Raw genomic sequence first — 25,155 nt, forward strand, 5'->3', positions numbered from 1 at the left:
CCGTATAAAAAATGTAAATTCATTACAGTATATCCTTCACCGACAAAAATTCAAAATTGCGCGCCACGTCAAATTCAAGACCTGCGCAGGAAACATTTTAAATTAAATATACATTTATGTCCTAACTCGTCTTCATAAATTTAAATAATAAGTTAAATACATCTCCATTAAGAATTTTAATGTTGTAATTCAGTTGTCATGGCCTATTACACCTACTCAAGCAAGAGTTGTGGTAGCCTAATGGATAGCCCACGGAGCCCGTGTTTATTCAGTAGGGGGTTCGAATCCAGGCGGACCATGCTCTTACGGTGGATGGTTATGTCATAAGTAGCTCATTTGGACGTCATCATGACCCATTTCTGGTAATTGTGGTCAAGATTGACGTCCCTTAAATGATATTTGAATTTCGAATTATTATACTTTATTGATGTAAATATGACGGTATTATCTGGAAGACAAAATATTATTGAAATTTAAAAAATATTTATTAGGTGTGGTTAATGCTTGATTTAAATTAAGAATTGATGCAACGTTCACAAACTTTTTAAGAGGCAAACTATAGGTTAAGTATTTAGCCGTTAAAGATTGAATATTTAAAATTGGAAATTCAGGAATATGCGATAAATGTAAATGTTTACGTAAACATGCTTGTATATGAATTATAGGTAATAAATGTTAAATTAATTTATATTTGTTTTCTTTTTGTACGACTGGAGAATTTTATAACTAACTACAAATTTTGTTTATTTTTTATAAAAAACAAGACGAGTAAGATAGTTGTCATAGTATCCAGAACAAGATAATTTAAAAAATCTGTAGGCTACGATGTGAAATGAAGTAAATTAATTGTAAAGATTGATTTACGTCAATTTACCGCTAGATTGAAAAACAGTAACAACTAAAGTAAACATGAATATTAAATGCTTTTTAATCGACTGCAAAAAAGGAGGAGGTTCTCAATTCGACTGTATGTTTTTTTTGTGTGTGTTTTTTCAGTTTCGAGCTTATAGGTAGATAACTATATTGATTTTTTTAATTTAGAACACCATGTACATTCTTGTAAGCTAGTTTTATTAAATATAAAACTACATATATGTACCTATAATATTGACTTACGCGATTTTTCACAGTCACCTACTTAATTTCCCTTTAGAAATGAAATAATTTATTTAAATGTGTAAAATGTTGAACATTATTTAGATTCAGTGAATATACCACCAGTTCTGAAAGCAGTTTCTACTAGCGAAGTACAGACAAGAAAATAGGGTTTTTTCAAACTGCCTTCAAAGGTAGGTACAGTGTATACAAAATATTAAAAAGTTACATTTAATGCTCTATTTAGTAACAGTTCATTTATTTACTTGCAAACTAATAAATATTCAATTTCTATGTATGCCCAACCTTCTCAGGAATCATGAAATAGTGGAATGATATAAAACATTTCCAGTATACTATTAATTATTAGTACTAAGATTATAGTAAGCAAAATTTTAGTTTGTTTTCATATATGGACAAAACAGTCACCACAAGCAGCACCCGTTCACGAGTATGACGCATGTGCCAGCCATCGGCCTCCTCAACCATATTGTAGGGAACTGGACGACCCGTCACACGTTGCCGCCGCAGGTACGGACGTTGAGAGTATTTCATACCCAAGCCACTTACAACAATTCATCATCATCATCATCATATCAGCCACAGGAAGTCCACTGCTGAACATAGGCCTCCCCCAAGGATCTCCACGTCGACCTGTTGGAAGCGGCCTGCATCCAGCGACTTCCTGCGACCCTAGCCAGGTCGTCCGTCCACCTTGTAGGCGGGCGTCCGACCTTTCGTTTGCCTGTACGTGGCCTCCACTCTAGAACCTTTCGACCCCAACGGTCATCGGTCTTACAACAATTATAATATAAATTTAAAACAATGACTGAATCCAGGTGTTCGGAAAGATATATTTAAAAACTTTAAGAAAATGAGCTTTACCTTTAGTTTGCCGCGTGTAATTGTTTCTCAAAATTTGATCCTTTTGACACTGAGGAATAGTGGAATATTTTAGTAGGTATGTAGCTTTTTTGTCAAAATGTTTTGAATCTTGGCTAGGAATATTTTTTTTATAAAAAGCTTGATCTGTTTTTGTTAGGTTGGGACTTGCGTAAAAGATGTTCAATTCAATGACATTTTACAAATAGACGCGTCATACACTAACAAAATTGCACATAAAAACAGCGGAGTATTTACTATAGTCACAGCCCTAGCGGCTCGCATCGATACGGCCCGAGCGAGCCCGAGTGGTTCCGAATGGGCCCGAGCGTCGACCGCCCCGTCGCCGTGCCCGTCGAATAAAATGGATTTATTAGTTTAAAAAAATAAGTTAAAGAGTGTATACTTATTACTAACGTATAAAATGAAACGTTTTTTCATTCACAGTTGGAGTATAATGTGTACATCGTCTAAAAACACAGGAAGGCATTTTATTTATAAAAAATACAAAAAGTTAGTAAGCCGACTAGTCGCGACAGTGGTTGGAGGTTGACTAAGTGAATGTCGGGCAGTTACCTTACTTTCGTCTTGCCAGTATTGAGCTCGGATAACGTATCTATGTAATAAAAACATCTTAGGTTCAATTGATATTTTTCAACACTTTAGATACTAATTTCTAAGATATTAAAATAGGTATCAAAATGCCCTAAGAACATTTATAAAAAGAAATCGCTTTTATAAATAAATATAAATGTAAAGGTCGCTTACAACCTGCACTACTTGACCTAGGTCTGCATTTGTATTCAGATATAATTTCAATTTTTTAACTGTTTTTAACCGTTCTTAACATTGCTGCAAACACCTCCAATATGTCCATCAGCTCTTAGACTATTATCGTCTCAGAATTACCGCGGCTAGACAAAGGTACCCGCTAAAACTACTCATATTTCTTTATACGGCTTTAGAACGTACCATAACCCATCGATAACAGCTGTCGTCTGTCAAAGTAACGTCAAATGTTGTGTAATGTTAGAACAATTTAACCTCAAAATAAACTTGAAATCGATGTAAATACCCATAAAATAAATAAAACATGACCGGCAGGCTCATAATTCGGTCACTATACACGAACTTTACACAACATTTTCCCTTAAATAACAACACAGTATGCAAAAATAGGATATTAGTCAGTGTATTCAATGTAAACTTTTCTACTAAACCTAAAAGTGGTTTTGTGGAGAAAAAGCACTGTAATGTAGGCACTATAGGGCACGTAGACCACGGAAAAACAACGCTGACGGCCGCTATAACCAAGGTATTAGCAAACGATGGGCTAGCACAGTATGTTTCTTATGACGAGATTGACAAGGCACCAGAGGAAAAAGCTAGAGGTATGTCTATTTCCTATATTACAGATCGAACCATAATTGTTGATGTCTCATACTCTCTTAGTGACCGTTCTGAGCTGGGGCTAGTTACCCGTTAGTGGGTCGCCCTCAGCATGGTCGCTTAATTTTTAAGGGTTTCAAGTGCCTAAAGCGCTCACTTGAAGATCTTGTCACCGGTGTTTTTGTATAAATCGGCCCAGTCAGGTTAACAAACATAGAATCAGGTTAAAAAGAGAAACAGATTGGTTACTGTCTTTTAGTAAATGAAGGACAAAATTAAACAAATACCTTATAAGTATTATCTTCTATTTGAATAATGCCTTTCCAATGGGCTACTGAAACTTCATTGAATGCAATACTTCAGTTTGAAGAATGGTTAGACGTTGGAGAGCCAAATCAACTGGCAAAATTCTATTTTATTTTCCAGAATATGGTGTAGTAAATGACAATAGTAAATTAACAACAAAAACATAATAACCAGGCAACCACCCAGGGCACATCCTTTTTGAAAATTCTTAATAAATAAAATATCTAAGGCATTTCATGAAGGGAATTCATATTTGTATGTATACACATTTCTATAGCAGTAATAGTATATTCTACTTAACTAATTAGGGGTTTCTAACGGAGTATTTGTGCGGAACAGGAGGAGGTAGCAGTGAGGGAGGCACAGAAGAAAGTGCCAGAGTATTGAAATATGCCAAACTATTGAAGTGCCAGTTCAGTAATGTTGCAATACAATTAAATATGTTAGAATATCGAGTATTATTTTATGCATATTCAGGTATAACAATAAATGCAGCTCATGTTGGATATTCATCAAAACTCCGTACGTACGCACATACAGACTGCCCTGGACACGCTGATTATATACGAAATATGATATCTGGAGCGTCACAGATGGATGCTGCTGTATTAGGTGAGATAATATATGTTTATTTGCCTTTTAATTCTAATAGGGCTAGGTAATATATTGCTAATTCAGAAATTCTTTCATGTTCATAATTATCCATTACATGGCAAAAAAAATTGCCAGTTAGAAAAACTTTATTTTAAAGTAAGTTAAAAATCTCAAAGAATCTCAACTAACTGACATAGCGCATAAGGCATGCGTGTATATATTATGTATATTACAATATTTTATATTTTCGCATCACTTCTCTAAAATGCTTATTTTAATTCAGATTTTATTATATCACTTTATTGATTCCCTCCTAACCGAATTTAGGCTACAGCGGTCAAGCTGAATGAATATTATCCAAATACGCAGGAGGTATAGTGCATGTATGTGTGCACAATGTACAGATGCACTCTATTTCCTTTCTCCTAGTCCTGTGAGACGACATAACTGGAGAGAGATCAGACGCAGGACCAACAGCTATACATGCTTTCCGAGGCATCCAAGTGTGTGTATTACAACGTCAACTGCCTGTGACCAAGCTACAGCTCAGTAATTCTTAAGATGGCCACAATGATTTAAGCAAGACCCGGTATTAGAACACAGGACTTCAGCGCGATAGTCGTACTCGTAATTTCGATCCGCACTTTTTTTCTATCTTCACTTTAAAGGCGAAAATCAACATCAATCTGAATACACAATATTTAATTAATATCTTATAATTCCAGTTGTAGCTGCTAATGATGGACCAATGCCACAAACGAGGGAACATTTACTGCTAGCGAAACAAGTCGGCATTCAGCACATACTGGTGTTTATAAACAAAGCAGATTTAGTTGATGATGAGGTAAATTTTGTATGGGAACTATCTACAAGAAGATATTTTTGTTTCTTACTTTGAACGACGTGATGAGCTTGCCGCTCGCCTAATGGGAACTGATACGACCGCCTCTAAACAGTAGAAACACCATCCAACACCTTGAATTACAAGTATTGTTTGGTATTCCACTGCGCATGCCATCCTGAGACATGAGATGTTAAGTATTATGTCCAGTAGTTACACTGACTACAATGTCCTCCAAACCGGACCACAATAGTGACTACACACTGCTGCTTGGCGACAAAAATAGACATTGCGGTTTTACCTACCCAGGCGGCCTCTCACATATGAAAGACCTACCACTAGTAAGATTTAGACTGTCAAGTCTATATCTTGCTACTAGACGTTGTGCAAACTGAAGGTTGTGGTACCCAGTAGTAATTACTAAGAATTGTTATTATCCAATGTTATGAAGCTCTGCTTGCCTCTATCTAGTACTGAGACAGCTAGCTCACCTGCTAAGAATTGGGTTCGATTCTTATGTTGCAAAAAATGAGAGATTTTAAATTAGAGAAATAACCCAGGATTCCATTGGAATTTGTTTCTTATAATAATAGGCTCACTCTATATCGCATTATAGAAATAAACAGTGTGTGGGTTGACTTCTGGTGCTTTAAAAACCATTAGGAATATTAAATACATGACCTTATATATATTGTACTTAATATGTATCGTTATATTATAACTAAATTACACAAAATCATTATAAATTGTAGCCTATGTGTTATTCGGATGTATAACCAATATTACTTTAAAGTTTCATCCAAATCCGTTCAGTAGTTTTTTCGTAAAAGAGGAACAAGCATACATACATATATACATCCTCACAAACTTTCGCATTTATAATATTAGTAGGATTGACTAGTTGCTTCCATACAATTCTATGAGAAGAAGTAATGTAAGATCAATTATTAATGTATTTAATTGTTACAGTTAAAGGAATTGGTAGAGATAGAAATGCGGGAACTGCTCACAGATTTTGGATACGACGGGAACACAGTGCCTATTATTTGTGGATCAGCTTTGAAGGCGTTGAATGGAGATGAATCAGAATATGGTAACGTATTTCAAAATTTCAAAACGCCTATTACTAAAGAGAGAGTAGGTATATATTTTTTTTTCCTCGTTATTAGTCCTCTTTAAACCTTCTGACAGAAGGCCTGCTCCAGTATTCGCCATTTTTTCCTGTCCCTTGCCGTTCTGATTTTCAATGGTCCAACAACCTTCTTAAGGTTGGCACCACCGTCTGGGTTGCCTACCTCGTTTCCGCTTTGTATTATCTCGAAGTGTACCCTCAGTTACCCTTTTCGTCCATTTAGGTCATATTTCTCTTACAGGTGACCTGCCAATTTCCATTTTAGATATGAAATTCTTTAGCATAAAGTATATGTTACCCTATAAGTACTTTATGCTAATCCCATCATAAATATAAGGTAGACATTATTGTGCAATAAGAGAATCAACATAATTCTACAGGGTAACAACTAACAAGTGTAAACAGAAGTGAATAATTTTTTTTTAGTAAAGGAAATTCTCATAGTGGTGTCATTATTTCTTCATTTTGTGATGATTATATCAAATATTAGGTCGATCTGGAAATCTTTGGGTGGTTATTGGGATTTGACTATATTTGAGTAAAATTGAGTAAGATTTCTTCTAATATATATTTATAAGTTGTTACGTTAAACTAACCGTTCAATACATATTTCTGACACACGGAAGACAACAACGCTACTCGGCGGATATCAAAAGAAACAATATATGTTTACGAAGACACCTTTAAATATACTATATATAAAATACGTTTACAAAAACATTATCCGACCTTTAAATTTATCATTATTCAACAAGTGTCATGTTCGGAAAGTGGACATCCTGCGGCTGATAATGATGATGACATCAATTTTTTTTTGTTTAGTTGTCAATTTAAATAATGCAATATAGATATTTAAGTGTGGGAACATATTTGCATCTGTCGTTTTTATAAGCCGAGCCTTGACAAGCTAATAAATGTTTGCCATGTTAAAAAAAAAACATTTCATTTTTTATTTTTTATATAAGATATCTTTATTCACGAGTCTATAATTTCAGGTGCACCATCAATAAGAAAGCTCTTGGACACAATGGACTCCTACATCCCTCCCATAGTGAGGGATCTGACTTCCCCCTTCCTGATGCCCATAGACAACGCATTCACAGTGCCCGGCAGAGGGACAGTGGTTGTAGGTACCATAAAACGCGGCATTATGAAGAAAAATGATGAAGCGGATCTACTGGGTTTCGGATACAATATCAAAACTACGCTTTCCGATATACAAATTTTTAAGAAAAGTGTTTCTGAGGTAAGTGGAGTTAGTTCTCAATAGACAAGATATTAAAAAAAATGCAATAGTGAAATCATTTTTTTTTTCTATTTTAACGCATAAAGCTGTTAATGGTTTTGAATTAAAATTAATTGTAATTGGATAGGTTAACAATTTAAAAATAAAGATACAATATTATATACCGTCCCACTGCTGGGGCAAGGGCCTTCCTTGTTACTGAGAGGGTTTAGGTCTTAGTCCACCATACTGGCCTAAAGCGGATTATCAGACACGATAATAATTTGAATTAAATAAGGGAAAGGAATCTAAACATCAATCTAAATAAAAAAATGGCAATACTTTTTGATTTTTTAAAATTTCTTTTTTCATATTTAGATCATACAATTACAGTTGGTAAACAAATTCACCTATTCCTGGTTTAACTTAAACTTTTAATGCGAAAAATCCTAGAACATTTCTCAAGAAATAATAAGCACAGATCTGCAAACAAGAGTAACTTTATCATAAAAATTGTGTCCATTTAAGGCGTTGGCCGGCGATAATGTCGGCGTACTTCTTCGAGGCATGAAGATCAAGTCGGTAGAAACAGGAATGCTTCTGAGCGCTGCCAAAAGCCTTCAGATGAGCAACCACTACAAGGCCAAGATATACTTCCTCACACGAAGCGAGGGAGGAAGGAAGAAGCCCATATTCTCAAAATATTCACAACAAATGTATAGCGGAACGTGGAATATTGCGTGTCGAATTGATTTGGGTAAGATTTCTGTCACAATTATGAAAAACAGAACTATATTATGTAGTTTGTATCTTGTATGTATATTGTATTGAGTGTTGCCTTCCAGTGTGGGTTGCAATATGTGTCTGACAGTTTTAAAACTTTTGCAACTACCCACTTTTCACTAATGTTTTAGTACATAAATTATATCCAGCATATATGGTCGACCACAGCTTTCTTCAACTCATAAGATAATGATTTCTATGCATATTCGAATTAAAAAAAATCGTAACTTCAACATATTAAAGATATTACTTAAACGCCAAGACTGGGTTGCAAATCCGTTGCAGATGCACACTCTGCTTCTCTATTGAAGAAAATAAATTTATGCAGTTCACTACACCTAATTTTGAGCAATATACGAGTCTATAATTTTTATTCTATAAAAAAATATGGAAGTCGGGCTCAAAGTACAAATATCCAACGCCGTAAAATAAAAAATAAATGTTTCAGATCCGTCGCAGCATATGATGATGCCCGGAGACCATGGGGAAGTGTACCTTACGTTATTAGAAGACATGGTTATGACGTTAGGCCAGCCTTTCACCATCAGAGAGAATAACGTGACGGTTGCGACAGGAATAGTGACGGATACGCTGAAGTCTATAGATGTACCGAAGGGGAAGTTGGGGAAAGTAGTTATGAATTATGAAGTGTAAATATTATAATGAAGATATTGAATAAATGTTAAATTATTAAAAAATATTTTATTATGGCATTTAAGTTTGATTTAATTTTAAGATCTTTGTTTTTAGCAAACGAACCATTTGCATAATCGCTGACACACTATGACAAGCCCAATGTTCATTATTATTTTCGTTGCAATTAGATTAAAATTTTTCATGTTGGTAAAAATTAAAAAAGAATAATCCATGGTTCCGCCCTTTATTTATATTCCGGGATTATTGAATTTTCACTGAAAAAAGCTTAGAATTATGGGATATATAAACAAGTTTAGGATTTTTCTTAATTTGTATGTCCAACTTACCTTCAAGAATTTGAACCAGACATCTTACGACAGATTCGTAATCGATTATTTTCGCTAGTATTTAAAACTATGGACAGTTGAAAGGTTAATTGACTTGAGCGACATTTTTTTACGACAGTTTCATACATATTTAAAATCAGCCCTTCTTTCAGTTTTTTTTTTTATTTAGTTAAAACCTTTCGAAGAAAATGTCGTTTAATTCAATTAGACTTTCAACCGTCGAAATGAAACACCTAAAAAAATTGTATAAACCACCAAAAACGACTTAAAAAATAAAACTGCACAAAACACTTTATTTCATTATATATTTTTTTATCAGAAGGTAATTAATACAGTGCCAAAACATTAACAAAACCATTAGTAAGAAAAAGTACTGAATCTAGCATTATCTACTTAGTATTCAGACAAACGATAACCTATTGAAAGGACATTACACATATATATTTTCACAACGACTGCGCGACACAGTTGGCGTATTTAACTATAGGTACTCGTGAACTATATAGTAACATCGAAACGCCTAATCTTAATAGATTTTATTTAGCTACATCTGATTATTTGGGGGCAGTTATGTGCTACTTTGGTACGAATTAGATTTCATCTAAAAACTCGTTTCGACTAACGTCAAATTACATACCGTTTCAAAGAGTGAACACATTATTTATTCTCAATCAAGACGGGAGAGTGGACGAAAGAAATGCTAAATGTTCTTTGAAAAGGTTGTACTATTTTGACGATATTCGAATTGTTTTATTTGTACCAAATCAATTCAAATACCTCTCCGTTACAGAAGCAGATATTTTACAAAAATTATATCATTCAACTTTTCCCCTTCATCCCTTAGGACAAATTACACCAAAAGCGAATAGCTCCGATAGCTAGCGTTGACAATTTAATAACTAAACACTTATAAAAGTACAAACATTTCTCTATTAGTTCATAAATTGGCAAATTATAGCATAAGTCAGTCAAGCTATTAAGCCGCGTTAGGGTTGCTGCCTAATTAGTAAATCAGTGTTGCCAGAGTAATAAAAATCTACCCAAATTGTAGAACTCCTGCACATAACTACCCACATTATAATACTGCATAAGAACAGAAATCACTAACAGTGATCGCGCTTTGCCATCCAACAATTAAATACGGTAATGATTGTTTTTGATCCTTTGAGTAGATTTTTAGCGTATATTGTCATTTCCAGTAAAAACTTCACGAATAATCCATACGGACATACATTTCCATCATCTCCAATTAAAAACTGTCATGGTATTTCCAGAAAAAAGTATCTAATGTATATAATTAATTAATTATAGTTAAAATATTTTTGTTTTATCTTTTACATCGCCAAGTATCAAGTATCAGGCAATAAGATATACCTGAGTGAGTGAGTTATTTTTCATACATTTATAAACAGAAAAAACAACTATAATACCGAACAACACTTCCCAACAAACTGTAACCTCAAAATAAAACCATAGACATTACAACAAAAAACCCAACGGAAATATTTACTAATTGACCATAGTCGCTCGTACTATTGAAAGGATCAAAATCAAAATTACATAGTATATAACACCTGTTCAATTAATCAGTCTGCTATCATGCCGCGTCATCAACAACATTTAGAATATAAAGACACATTGATCTAACACGAAGGGAGACGTTTTGTCAAAATATCAATATAAACCTCTCCGGGAGAATGGGCAATGTGGAATATTATTTAAATGAATGAAAATTGTGAAAAATATAAAATTGTTTATTTGGATACTCAGCAATGTGGTAGTGCAGGCAATTTCAAATAGTAGAGGTTTCATATCACTGTAGTGTACAAATTTAGTCAAAAAATTATGTTATTACTGATACTGTTAGGTTCATATTTAGGCCAATGTAAAATTATTTTGAACTAACCCAAACTTTAAATAATTGACAAGCTTTTTATTCAGTTAATAAAATTATTTATGCAAAAAAAAAAATATTTTCACATTAAATATCTTTAAATATTCCACACTTGCCTAACCTCCTTCATCTATTAAAAATGCTATATGTACCGTCAGCATGTGAAGTGAGCTACACTTAAAATTACATTATTCCTTGGTCCAATGCATCTAACTTGGCATCTTATCAAATACTATTTTAGCTTCGTAACAAACTTTTGAAAATCATTTTTTTAGTGTAGTACCCGCATTTTTGGTTCGATAACGCACGTCCATTGTATTAAGTATAAATTTTGTGTTTTTCAAGCTTGTGATACAGAACAAAGTTCTAATTAAGCTAGAAAATAACTGCACTGCGCTTTATTGCACAGTGTATTGCATAAACAAAGACTTTCTTGTGGGACACAGAATCTGCAATACAAAAAACTTATCTCTGTTAAAATAATCTGATTGTAACGCTGTAATTAAAAATCATTTGAAATAATATAAGCTAAACTATGCACGACTATTGTAGAAGACCTTAAGAAGGCTCCAGCAAGTTTCTAATTTTGATTGGTAAAAAAAATCGTAAACAATACTAATTGTAAACTACGTGTACTCATAACTTCCGAGGCAGGACCTAAACAATTTTTTCGCTTTGCAAAATCAAATTATATACATCAAGACGCGCGCTATCAAAACAGTACATATATTTTAGCATACCACGATATACCCATACACCACGGAATTAAGTTATTTAATAAGCTCATAAAATTCGATATTCACCACAGATAGTAATGTTTTGTATTAAGTATCTTAAAAAACACCTATTATTCCATTTATTTTATATTTTTTTTAGTATTTTTTTTTATTAAATTTACACGGACAGATCCAAAGTTCATACGATGAGATAAGGACTAGCGATCGATATTCTATATATTTTTGTTTTATAATAATTCTATACGTGGTTTTGCGCCTACAAAGCGTATCTAAATAACAAAAAAAAAAAAATCTATAACAAGAAACAATAATAAAAAAATTAATGCAGGCTTATTGCGTTGGGTCTTATGCGTACTTACTATTACATAATATAGCCAATGACAAAAAAAAAGTAGAAAAGCTTTTTTTTTTTAATAATATTGGTCAAAATAAAATCATGTGCATGATAAAACCTTGATGGCAAAATAGTATCCAAGTATTTATTTTTACCTTTTGGTGGCGTTTTCGAAGGATTTACCATAGATTTGATTCATCCAGTATTTTTTTACATATTGAGAGTTTTTTTTCTTTACAATGATGTTATTATGCATATATGCAATATTTTAGAGTAAAAAAAAAAACCATATTCTTCCACTTACAGTTATTTTGCTATCGGTACACATAAACCCAACGTGCTGTAGTGGCAGTGTGTAGTATACGAGAAAATGCTACAAATAACCCATCGCGATGAAGCCACGGCAAGCGTTAACAGCGAGCGCACGCCATTTTGGCGTTTTCGCTGGTGAAAATAAGGCTTAAATCGCTCGAATTAATATTAGGCATTTGCTAAGTTGTTCGTCGAGATCTATAAATAGTAATTTCATATTTCCAAGTATTTTTTCTATAATAAGGCAAAGCAGTGTGAAAGATCAGGAAATTATAAATAGTTATAAATTACTATATGGATTATACAATGGTTGTCATACAATTGGATAGGTTCTTGCTGCTAACCGTACCAAAACATATATTTCCTTCCACCCCGATATTAAGATTTTTACAATACTACTACATGACAAAACATTTATAGATCTCAATGAAACACATTTCCAATACATTCCTCATGTTAATACATCACGTATACATAAAAAAAACGGAAACATTTTCTATATTAATACATTATTTCAACGGATCAAATGTAGTGAGATTTCATTTTGTTTTTATTAAATAATTGTTTTACAAAAGCTGCTTTGTTCGGTGCCGATCAAACATTTTTCTTATTTTTACACGCCGAGAATTAAACCACCTTTTCACATTTCATCACAAAATAATTATTCATGTCTTTAAAAAATATCAAAGCAATTTTTACTGAAAAATCGCATCGCATTTTACACATCAATTGTTATGTATTGTTATCATTACGTCTAAAAATGCGTTGACTTACAAAAAAACAATAAAAAACGACAAGAAATCCAATCGGCACCCATCCCAATACATTCACCGTTACGCTTAAAGTTACAAATTAACAAATATAAACATATTGGTGTCAATACCATTCAGCACCACAGTTAAGAACTAACTACACATGTTTTAGCTCTAAACAAATCCAAAGGCGCTCCCCGCGCGGGGTACGGGGCGTGGCAAACGAAAATATATCAGAATTAATACTTCTGTACTTACACCGGAACAACTACAATGTAAAAAATAATATACCAACACTTACAGACTATTAAATATTTTTAGAAATTCTCACTTACATTTAAGAGGAACTGGCAAAATAAATCCTGTATTACCATTTCATTATTGTTTTTTTTTTTTCATAGTACATAACGTTTAAACCAGATTGGTCCTCGCGTGTACAAAAAAAAATAAACAAACGCAAAACGTGATGCCATTCCTTTATTGGACAGAAACGTTCACTGTACGATATTCGAAGTAGCAAAAATATTAGTTCACTATGCACACTAAACAATGGCTCAAAATATATTAAAATCCACTATAATATCGTATAGAAAACACCGCAGCGGCGGCAACAACTTTCAGAAGCGATGTTAAAACTTAAATCTATTAGAGTAAGTTAAAAAACGTGGTGGCAGACCGAACGGGTCGCGTGACCCATAACGTATCACATTGGCTAGACTAACCACCTTTATTGTCCACTCATACTACAAATACTATACGCGACTATTATAAAACGAAAAACCGTGGCCATACCCCGCCGGTACACAAGTATAAAAAGTGGGATTTTTTTTAAATATTTTTTTATTAAAAATTTAAAGAGTATTTTGTGCAACGATGCAACGTCGATATAACACGTACACCGCACTAATGGAAAAGGGGCACAACGATTATGCTAAATACAAATTTGTTCTAAACGAGGATTCATAACCATGCACAGTAATATTTAAAAACATTTATTTAACTATTAGATTCGTTCTATAAGCTTTAGGGCCGTATCCACCTAACCTAACCTCAAACTAGTGGCAAACACTCCCCATTCCCCTCTAAACATCTAGCATCGTTTTAAAATAGATAAAAAATTCAACTACATTACACAATCTTGCAGGAATATCTATCTAACAGTGAATTCTCTTCTAACACGTCGATACTTTATTTTTTTAATTTTTTTTTTATATATTTTTTTTGTAAATATTATTCATCCGTAAATTATTATCAAATTCGATAAAGCTCTAATATTGATCCACATTCACATAAATCAATGTATCCCGATGGTTCGAGACAGAAGCGACTGTGTACAGGAACATCGTGAAACGCGAAGTGCGGCGAATGACCGCTAAAGACAACAAATGTGGAATCCAACCTTACACCTTTCACACATTGGAATATGGACGCCATAACTACCCCGTTTAAACGAACAAGGACCAAAACCCTAACATCTAGCTGAAGATAAATTGCTTTATTAAAACTAAAATTATCAAATGAATTAAAAAACATGTCATTTGGAGAACGAGCCTAATTTCCCCTTCTCCCCTTTCCACAAAGCCTTGACCATGGACGATTTTGCAGGCCAGCATAAGTATAGCAACCGACTCGCGCTGCACTATTCAGGTACAGTAAAACTAAATTGTCAATGCAAAAATGCCCTTTAACGACGATCAAAATTTATTTCCAATGCGTGAAAGGACGAAATAAATTAAAGAACCATTATATCCAGTCTTGCGAATAACCTTTCCTAACTGGTCTACATTCTAAAAAAACATCCTAGCCAAGTTAATCTAGCGTAGTGAGTCAAACTTTTTGTACGTTCAGGATTTTGTGGAGCAAAAACTGACGCGACGTCCGCGCGTCGACTGCGGAGTGAGGTCCTAACAAATCTCATTCTAAACATTGACTACTAAACAAAAAAATAAAAGTGTAAACAAAAATATAACAACCGCTATACATACCACGATCATGCATATTATCTAACTACAAAATTCTAGCGTTCGTATAAGTTCTCTTAGGTAAATATTTGACTTTCATTGATGCTTGTGCTTAGTGAAATGTTTAGTATTTTAGTATTGAAATATCAATAGTTTCGTATTTTTAAGGGCTATTTTATTATTGGTCCTGACATTTACCGCTTTACTCGGCAGAATGGGTTAACGCTTATGCCTTAAAGCTAATATAAACTGAACTAGTTAGCCATCACTGCGCAATGAAAGCAGACAAAATGTTAATAATAAAAATAATGTTCCTTTAAATAGAAAAATTATGCAATTTGTAAGAAAACAATTCGTCCTCATTACCCCAATATTTATTAGTATTTCACTGATCAAGCTTCAAAATACATAATATGCATTGCGGAAATTTAATTATTCGATGGGGTATCACTATACTCAGAGGGCCAATGTTACCCCATTTAGACAAAAAGGACCAAAATTACCCCATTCAACTAAGCACAAGATCGCTATAGAATGCACTATCTACACCAACGATTCTCAACGCGTCCCGTACTAGCACCTCATTGTATACTTACATATGTAGATAGCGATTCATATCTGAGAAGGACGTACCATATTTCGTGCTAAGGTATATTACGTTCACTTAATATATACCCATAAGCGTCCACTATATAAATTAAGTACAGAGTTTTGGTATTATAGAAAAAACATCTTCGTAAGGACTAAAGGATTTACAATTAGGTTATCACACAATAATTCTTATAGATATGCTGTATGTAAGCGTTGGTCGAGAATTTACGAATTTCATATATTTAAAACTTAAATTAGTAAATGTTAGAAAAACAAGCGTGGAGTTTTTTTATGTTACTATTCATTTTCGGATAGAAATGCGTTTAGGAAGCTTATGCTATGTGAAAATTCCGAAACTGGACGGAAGGAACGATATTGAGCTAAACCAATAATTTTAGGCTTCGTTGGCTAGCATGTTTGGTGGCATTGTCTTTCTGTTAAGTGATATACTAAGCCACGCACTTTACAGTATTAATTAATATAATGAACTGCAGGCTCTAAACTTTATAGGTAAAAGATGTAAATACAATTTACATTGATATATTTTTGGGGTACATAATTACCACAATACGCCTGTGTCGACGAGTGAGTAAATGTTTCTTTTTTCACATACTAATAATGACATTTTGTCCACACTTCTCAAATAACAAAGAAAGACAATACCACAAACTTTGCTAAATAATTCGAGAGAAGCATACAGTGGCACTTTTAAGAATGTCCTTACAATAATTTACACTAATTGAAAAATTAAATCCGAAATGAATTCAACTCATAGCCAATGCCAACAATATAAATAATATTTCATCTAATAAATAAATTTTAAATAAATTCATCTCTTGTATTAACTATGTAATAAATTTTTGGCCGAACTGAATTTGTTTTACGCAATTACTACCTTAAATCTAACTATTAATGCTTTCTGATGAGTTCTGTTCGGGTAGCTTACTCTGAATTTAAATGCTGATTAATGTAGACACTACAACAAAAGGTACATTATATATGGAAACATGTTATACATAATTGAATCCCTGATAATAAATAAGTGACTGTTGCGTATATTTAAGTCATTTTCTTTTAGATTCTCGATGTAACTCATATCTGTGGGTACAGAACTATTAGTAACTATTTTTATCCCTTTGAAGTTTTAATATTAATTAATGTAAATACATGTCACTCTGGGTTTAGAAATAATTTAGCTTATGTTTTTAAATAAGTCAGACATAAATATACCTTCTGTTTACTCAAAACGCAATATTTGTGTACAAATATAGTTACAAAATGAACGACCTTGAGATCCGAAAATATCTGTAATAATCCCAAATGATAGTTTGCATCAAATTCAGTACAGCCAACACTTTGTGACAGCTGAAACTCAGCCATTTCAATTGATCTATATTTTTCTATTCCGTGCAATCTTAAAAGTACCGTAACAATTGCGCGTTGTTCAAGATAAATAAAAATCCCTAATCACAATGCGAATGATTTTGCACGACATTTTGATTTTGAGGTAAACAGTTTCTGTTATATGGCAACGTTGGAAAAAATAGTAAATCATTGTAGTACCGGATCGTTGTGGCTGGGCAAATGTTTTTTTTATATAATACCCCATTATTAACGATAGCAAGCGGTTGATAGATTTTATTATAAAAAAATCTAATTTTCAATCAGTGAAGTGACAAAAGGTACCATAACATATACCAGAGTATTTTACTTTATTCCACAAGTTATCAAACTGTAAAAATTAAAACGAAAATATAATAATAAGTGGTATTAACATTTTACCATTGGCCCAGCCACAACCTAAAATACTGAGAGTCGGTCACCGATAAGATAAAGGTACTCTTGAAATAAAATTACAAACTAATTATATTCATGAAAAAAAAAACTAAACTTCATATGTTGCGCTTATATTCTACTAAAAACAAGAATAAAAACTCTGGACTACACCTAGAATAAAAGCTAAGTGCGATTTTTCATTGTACTAATATATCTTTAAAACATCTAAATATGGAAGCGTTTCGCTAAGTCACCGGGGTTGGTGTTGATTTTATTAATTCATTTGTTACACTATACGATAGAAATAGATATTTAAACATAAATAAAAAAATGGGGAACAATACTCCAAATTCATTTTGACCTAAATAGGAACAAAGCTGTAAACTATTTTATTCCCCATATACGCCACAGTTAGACCAGATATTTGAAATGTTATTTAAAGCAATCTATAACTATTAAAGCCATAATAGTAATGAAATGGCTTGCCCCAACCACAGACAATCAGGATGCATCCATTTAGATCAAGTTTATACCGGCCTTGATTTCAAAACTTATATTAAAATTACCATTTTACCCCTAATCTTCTATGTGTAGGGTATGTTGGTATGGTTAATACACTAAAGTGTTGCAAATAAATAAAATATTGCACTGAATTTGAGTAATATAGTTGTTTTATGTATTGGTGGTAACACCAACCCCCTAAATATTAGTAATAACTTATAATGTGTGGGGTATTTTATGCTTTTCTTAATTATTATTTCTTTGTTTACTATAGCAGTAAAACAATACAACAATTAAAGCAATAGTTATTGCTTTATACAAATGAAGATGCTTACAAATGATTACTGAAGCAATTCTGTAATCATTTATAAGATACCTTATTTGGGAATTAAAGTTTGGCGCTGCCAACTTTTTTGTAAAATAATAGTTTTATAAAACATATTTTTATATGTTTTGTTAAAGTGTTTTTCTTTTATACTATTTAAGATACCACACATCATAAGCCAGTACCTACTAAGTTCAACAATATTGGAGAAAAATGCCATTTTGAATGTCATGAAAACAAAAAAATATCATCAACAATTTAAAATTTATACACATCATGCATCAGGATATATACTTACAATTTCAACAGGATGCATGCATAAGATATCGAAAAAGGCACTAAATTTAATTAAATAAATTATTTTTTTATTTATTTGTACGTCGCGTTAAGCGGTTTCGGTGAAGATCGAGAATTAATTTAATAAATGAATAATGACATAAATATACTGTGTATTCCACTAGAAATATAGGCCGTAAATATAAGAAATAGTAACGCCTAGAATTTAATTCATTTATAAGATATAGACGTGGTCAAAAAATTCATCGTTCAATAAGAAAAAACAAATAAACATCAATACAAAAATAAATCAGTTAATTTCATAAGGTGATGATTTCATTAAACATTTTAGAGTCAATAATAAGTATATTTATTATTAGGTAATATTATTTCACCGAAACCGGTCACGCGACTGTGTCATTTTAAGCGAACGAATATGGAGAGATATAAAAGAAATAAAAATTCACAACAAATATTAACTAAACTCTTAAAACTAAAGAACGAAACATGGAAGATGTCGAATTAAACCTATAAAAAATCAATTTGGTTGTTTCCTGTCATTAAATCAAATGACAGATTTGTGCACTGTTTACTATGAACGCGAGCGTTGTAGCACGCATCCGGTTTCCTACCTCGTAGATGTGAGCGGCGTAGTACACGCCGAGTACGCAACAAGCGTAGTACGCATTTCGAATCTGCAAACGTAGCAAGTCATTTTGTATCCATGCTACAGGTATCTAGCGTAGCCGTTACGTAATGTACATGGATCCAGCGGAGCTGATACGAACTACGCAGTACACTGCAAGGGTCTAGCGTAGTCGATATGAAATCCGTAGTACGCTACACAGATCTAACGTAGCCGATAGAAACTCCGTAGTACGCTACACAGATCTAGCGTAGCCAATAGAAACTACGTAGTATGCTACGCAGATCTAACGTAGCCAATAGAAACTACGTAGTATGCTACGCAGATCTAACGTAGCCAATAGAAACTACGTAGTATGCTACGCAGATCTAACGTAGCCAATAGAAACTACGTAGTACGCTACACAGATCTAGCGTAGCCTATACGAACTGCATAATACGATTGACGCATCCAGCGTATTCGATATGAACTACGTAGTACGCTACCCGCATCTCTACTATTGACTATTGTACGTATGCAAATAATGACTTACACGAACTACACCGATTGACCGTAGACAAGTCAATTCATTTTGGCCCTAATTCTAAATACATTTGGCTTCGCCATACATTTATAAGCGGATAGAGAACACAGGGTGCAATGTAACGCATTCGTTACACGATTACCAACATCGCGTCGATCAATATATACGCGAGAATTGACGAAATAAACCACACCGACCCATTTCCGAATTATACCAAATAAATAAACACCGGTACACTTATACGCTAAGTTCATAACTTCATTGTAACTAATATCTCTTTCCCTCACAAATCATTTGTTATTCGCACGAAATTTGATATATAATAAAATAGTGTCAACTAGTTTTATCTATACGTAGAAACATCACATTTTTAATTAAGTCCGAAGTCGCAGCGGTGGTTTTGTGAGTTGTGAGCGACATTTGAGTCTTATTTATGCTTCATACCATTTTATACTTGATAGCTAATAGCTTAATGCCAGACGATTGGGAATCGTAATAGGCGCATCAGAGAACTTATTTTACTTTGCCAAACTATGAAGTATAAATCAAAATGTAAAATACACCACACACGTCACAAAATTACCCCCGACCTCAGCTTATAGTTTATATTTTTTCACGCGTCCGGTGCGAGCGCAACGCAACATTCAGCCAACATTTGCTCATTGACTAGAAACAGGATAATTACGGGGGACATTACTATTGTTATCGTCCGAATAAAATTTCTACAACATTCTAACATTTGTACCATTTTTACAACGACGTCGATGTAAAATACACCACATATTCACACGGATAAGGTTTATTTTCGATATAACGCCCGCACCGAACGTTAAAAATAGTGTTGGCAAGTGTTATCCAAACTAGCCAATTAACGAGTAATACTTATACCGAGCAAAGCACGAATACGCGAAAGGTGTAGGGATAACGGCGATTCTAACTCTACACACATATAGAATGATTATATATTATTTTTCTCATATATTAATATACGTGGTCTCTTAATATACCTGTTTTAGTCTTGATATTACGTACACTTTCTCCTTTTGGCTGTACACACGGTGAAAAATAAAAAAAAAACATTCATTTTATGTTTGATCTACCCCAAAGTGTTTTTACCCCAATCATTAAATTGTGCTTAAATAAAAAAAAGTAATTTTGTTTTAAAATATAGTTTGAGGGTTAAAAAATGGGAAAGCATTGTACAAATTTCTGTACTTGTAGGGTAGTACCACAAAACAAACTATGAACAGCGCCATCTAGCGATCAGAAAACACAATTTCACCGTATGTACACATAATAAATGCATCTCTACCAAAGAGTGTATACCGTAATTATTATAATAACTTTGTTGTTGTTGATATGATTTTTATACGTTCATTTGCAACGTGTTTGACGATGGCTTCGCGCCACATTTGGCTTCTTTACGTATATTTAAGTCCAATCAGATCCTATCGTTAAGCATGTCAAAAAGGCCCCTTAAATTGTTAGACATAGGAAATCACTAAGGGCTATATTCCTCTAACAGCCTATGCGAGGCTGACTTACTCTATCCATAGATTGGATATTAGACCACTCAGGCCCGCATATTTGAACTATTCAAAACGATTAAACACATTATTCGTATTTGGTATTATTACCATTTAACGCACATTGGAAGTTTTGGGTCAAACGTTGGCCCAATATTTGGTACATTTTGAGTGAATTGCAACCAGACTTGTGTATTATTACAATTGATTTCTTGTCTATTTTGGACAATTATTTGGACAAGTCCGTATTGCGTTGTACTTTCACGCATAAAACAATACACATAAGTCTCATTTCGCAAAATTTGCTGTACTTAGCACAGTAATGTGCTGTTTTGAATCTAGCTGCCTTAGAAATAAAATGAAAATTAAATTGACACGAACGTAGTCATGAATACGTGATAGCATTATTTTGATCATAAACACCAAATTAAGGGTTTAGGAACTTTAAATAAATCAGTCATTTGTGTTAAGCTTGTCAAAAAATAGGCAAAATTCTATGCATTCAAGTTTTCTATTACTTTTGTGACTTGATTTCTTGGTTTAAAAAAACTGCCAGCTACTATTGTGGTATCAAAATTTTGCCTATCTTACTTTTAACACACCGTGTTACAACATAATGTAATTAACAATATGTTATTTATGTTTTCATAGACCAGGAAGTTATTTTTTCACATTCAGTAAAGTAATACACATTTAGAGATTCTTTCATAAAAATTCTTGGCTATATGATGGACACAATAGGGAACCGAACTAATTTTTGTTCTTTACTATTATCAAATATTTACGTTACATACATTATAATACAGAAGGAATTATTAAAATCCGGTAAATAATCAAGTTATAAGTCTTTCAAATTCGGTGGAAGGTAACAAGAAGCAGAAAAGAGACGCCAATACACACATGTGACGTCATCGGGAATTAGTCGCGTGCGAAAGAAAGAGATGAAGCGATATCCCCACAACGTGCCTACTTCTGCACATCACAATATTTGAAATATGAATTACTGGCTCATTTTTCAACCAATTTTAATTCAGTTTTCGCAGGAGGGCTTCTTTTTCGTATTAATAACCATTACATATAGAATAATGTACAAAATCAAGCATAGGTCCCCTATTGTTAAATAAAGTTTTTAACTTTAAAAGTGCCTTGACACTCGCTTTCGCTACGCTGGCTTACATTTCAATATACTCTTATTGTATTTTAAGGACACAATCATGAAATTAAAACATTGTTTTTCAGTCTGAGAATAATTAGTGTAGTAGAGAGATAATAGGCAGGAAAATGAGAATCAAGTTTTTTTATAACAGTAAGTATAAATGTCACACTGTTTTAAATGACATAATAGTGTCCATACATTTTACGTATTTACTTTTGGATATTTCCTTTTGTCATCCTGGAATTATCGATACAAATCGTTTATGTTGACAATTCTAGAAAGTTCTCACCAACTTTGTATTTCTATCAAGTTGACTAAAATGTTGCTCAACTTGCATATTGCAGGCATGAGCTCACAAACGATTTGCAGCGACAATATTTCAGTATTAAAGTGTCCCAATTTGGACATATCTGAAATTTGTTCGAAAATACAATGCAATTTAATAAAAAACAAAATCCTTATTCGCTCAGTACTAAACTATTATCTGGTTTTAACAAAACTTTTGAACGCACCTTTCATTAAAATCTGAAATATTTTAACGCAAGTTTCCGAACGCGCCCTATTTTTTTTTTTTTTTGTCGAGCCAAGCAATTGTGATCAAATAAAACTATCACGCATCGTTTAAAATTAATTTATAGGCCCCGTCGCCAGGTAGTGGTACGGATGGCGGTTGTGCATGAAGCGGTTGTCATACCTCTGGTTCTTCTGGTAGAAGTCGTTCCTGCCGTTCACTTTCCTGTACTGCGTGCGACGGTTCTTGTCTTTGTCTGTCTGTTTGTTCGCCGGCTTGTTTGCTTCCGGCTTTGGTTCGGCTTTTGTTTCCGTTGTTGATGGTTTCTCCTGGAAATTTATTTTATCGATTTTAATCATCAGGTTGGTGAAAATGTACTAATCGGAATAAAGTTTATCGTTCGGACTGCTTTTTTTAAACCCGGATATATTATGTGTTTTAGATTGCTTTTTTAAGACCAGATATGAATCTGTAATAGATGTAAGTAAAGTTTTATTATTAGATAAAGATCTGATGGTAACTAAACTCTATCGATAATGTCAAGACATTTTAAACTCTCTCACTAACCACACAGAACCCAAATACAATTTAAATTAACATTGTTTTTCTGGCATATAATTATCATCTTGAATTGATTAAACAGTAATATGTCATATTAGGTAATAAATTATACTTTTGCTGTTTGAAAAAGTATATTTTTTATGGGTATCGGACCCCGCAGTCAACACCGGGGGAAACCCGCGAATGGGATATAGGGATCCCCCGGCTTGGCGACTGCAGTATCCTGAAGTAAAGTAGGGAGTGCAATTCCCCCCGCGCTCGGTTGTCCATAGTTATATAAGTAATTTTAATAGTTGTTTAGAAATAATAATAATTATTCTTATCTATACTATTATATAAAGCTGAAGAGTTTGTTTGTTTGTCTGAACGCGCTGATCTCAGGAACTACCTGTCCAAACTGAAATATTTTTTTTGCGTTGGATAGCCCTTTATTCGTGGAGTGCTATAGGCTATATATCATCACGCTATGACTAATAAGAGCTGAGCAGTAATGGGTAATCTCAGGATCTACCAGTCCAAACTGGAAAATTATTTTTGTGTTCGATAGCCCTTTGTTCTTGGAGTGCTATAGGCTATATATCATCACGCTATATCCAATAGGAGCGGAGCAGTAATGAAACATGTTGTAAAAACGGAGAAAATTTATTAGTTTTGAGAGCTTCCGTTGCGTGCGCTGCGTAAACGGTTAAAGTTATGCAACAATGAGGTATAACGGGATTGTTCCTCTTAAAAATTTCTACAAAAATACATTATAAAACAAAGTCCCCCGCTGCATCCGTTTGCCTGAACGTGTTAAACTCAAAAACTACCCAACGTATTAAGATGAAATTTGGTATGGAGACAGTTTGAGACCCTGGGAAGAACATAGACTCTTAGAACATAGACATTTAAATTCTTTACTTGCCAATACTTGTTTAGTTACCCAGATTAAAGGTGAAACAAAATGTATGAAAATGGACCTTGAGGTATCGCCTTAAAGTATTTTTATACAGGCATAGAAAAGAAAACCCTACTGTTCCAAATAAATGGAATAGAATGAAGATAGTGTCGACTGCCTCGGTGGCGTAGTTGTACTGCATGCGCGGTACGGCAGCGCTCTGATGTCCTGGGTTCGAATCCCGGGTCGGGCAAAGTGATATTTGGGTTTTTCTGCTCAGTATCAGCCCGGAGTCTGGAATTTGTGCCCGATATGGCGATAGGCTCGCCCCCTATCACATCATGGGACGGAACATACTTGGCGAAAAGTGGGTGCCTTGGTTGCGCCTCTACATACCGCTTCGGGGATAAAATGCGTGATGTTGTTGTGTGTGTGTTTAGTGTCGATTGACAGGATGATTACTCCTCTATTATGTCGGCTTTATGAAACCTTTATATTTATATAACTCACTAAGTATAATCAGATGTTTATATTGTTAATTGTTTCTGTAGAGTCGTTTCCGTAGTATAATTTCAATTAGAGCGTAGGTTTAAGGAAGACAATCGTTTTAATGTAATTTAGTGCTCAAGTATTGTCTATAATGATTGTGTTCTGTGCTATGGCTTT

The 25,155-nt window shown here is 33.6% G+C and overlaps 2 protein-coding genes across 2 annotated transcripts in view; one reads left to right on the top strand and one right to left on the bottom strand.

The window, feature by feature from the left end:
* Positions 1-2,970: 2,970 nt before the first annotated feature.
* LOC115442306 (elongation factor Tu) lies at positions 2,971-8,947 on the top strand. Its single transcript, XM_030167319.2, has 7 exons — positions 2,971-3,368; positions 4,150-4,284; positions 4,992-5,110; positions 6,077-6,200; positions 7,235-7,485; positions 7,993-8,221; positions 8,696-8,947. The coding sequence occupies exons 1-7, from the start codon at positions 3,071-3,073 to the stop codon at positions 8,899-8,901; spliced, it is 1,362 nt and encodes a 453-aa protein (XP_030023179.2). The 5' UTR covers positions 2,971-3,070; the 3' UTR covers positions 8,902-8,947.
* A 570-nt stretch (positions 8,948-9,517) lies between these two features.
* The window catches only part of LOC115442303 (meiosis-specific coiled-coil domain-containing protein MEIOC), a 30,355-nt gene continuing 14,717 nt past the window's right edge, over positions 9,518-25,155 (bottom strand). Inside the window, exon 10 of the mRNA XM_037443078.1 lies at positions 9,518-23,380. Coding sequence (XP_037298975.1) covers positions 23,168-23,380 — 213 coding nt within the window. The 3' untranslated portion in view covers positions 9,518-23,167. The remainder of the gene's footprint in view (positions 23,381-25,155) is intronic.

The sequence above is a fragment of the Manduca sexta genome, chromosome 5 (genome assembly GCF_014839805.1).
Source record: "Manduca sexta isolate Smith_Timp_Sample1 chromosome 5, JHU_Msex_v1.0, whole genome shotgun sequence".
In the NCBI taxonomy this organism is placed as follows: domain Eukaryota; kingdom Metazoa; phylum Arthropoda; class Insecta; order Lepidoptera; family Sphingidae; genus Manduca; species Manduca sexta.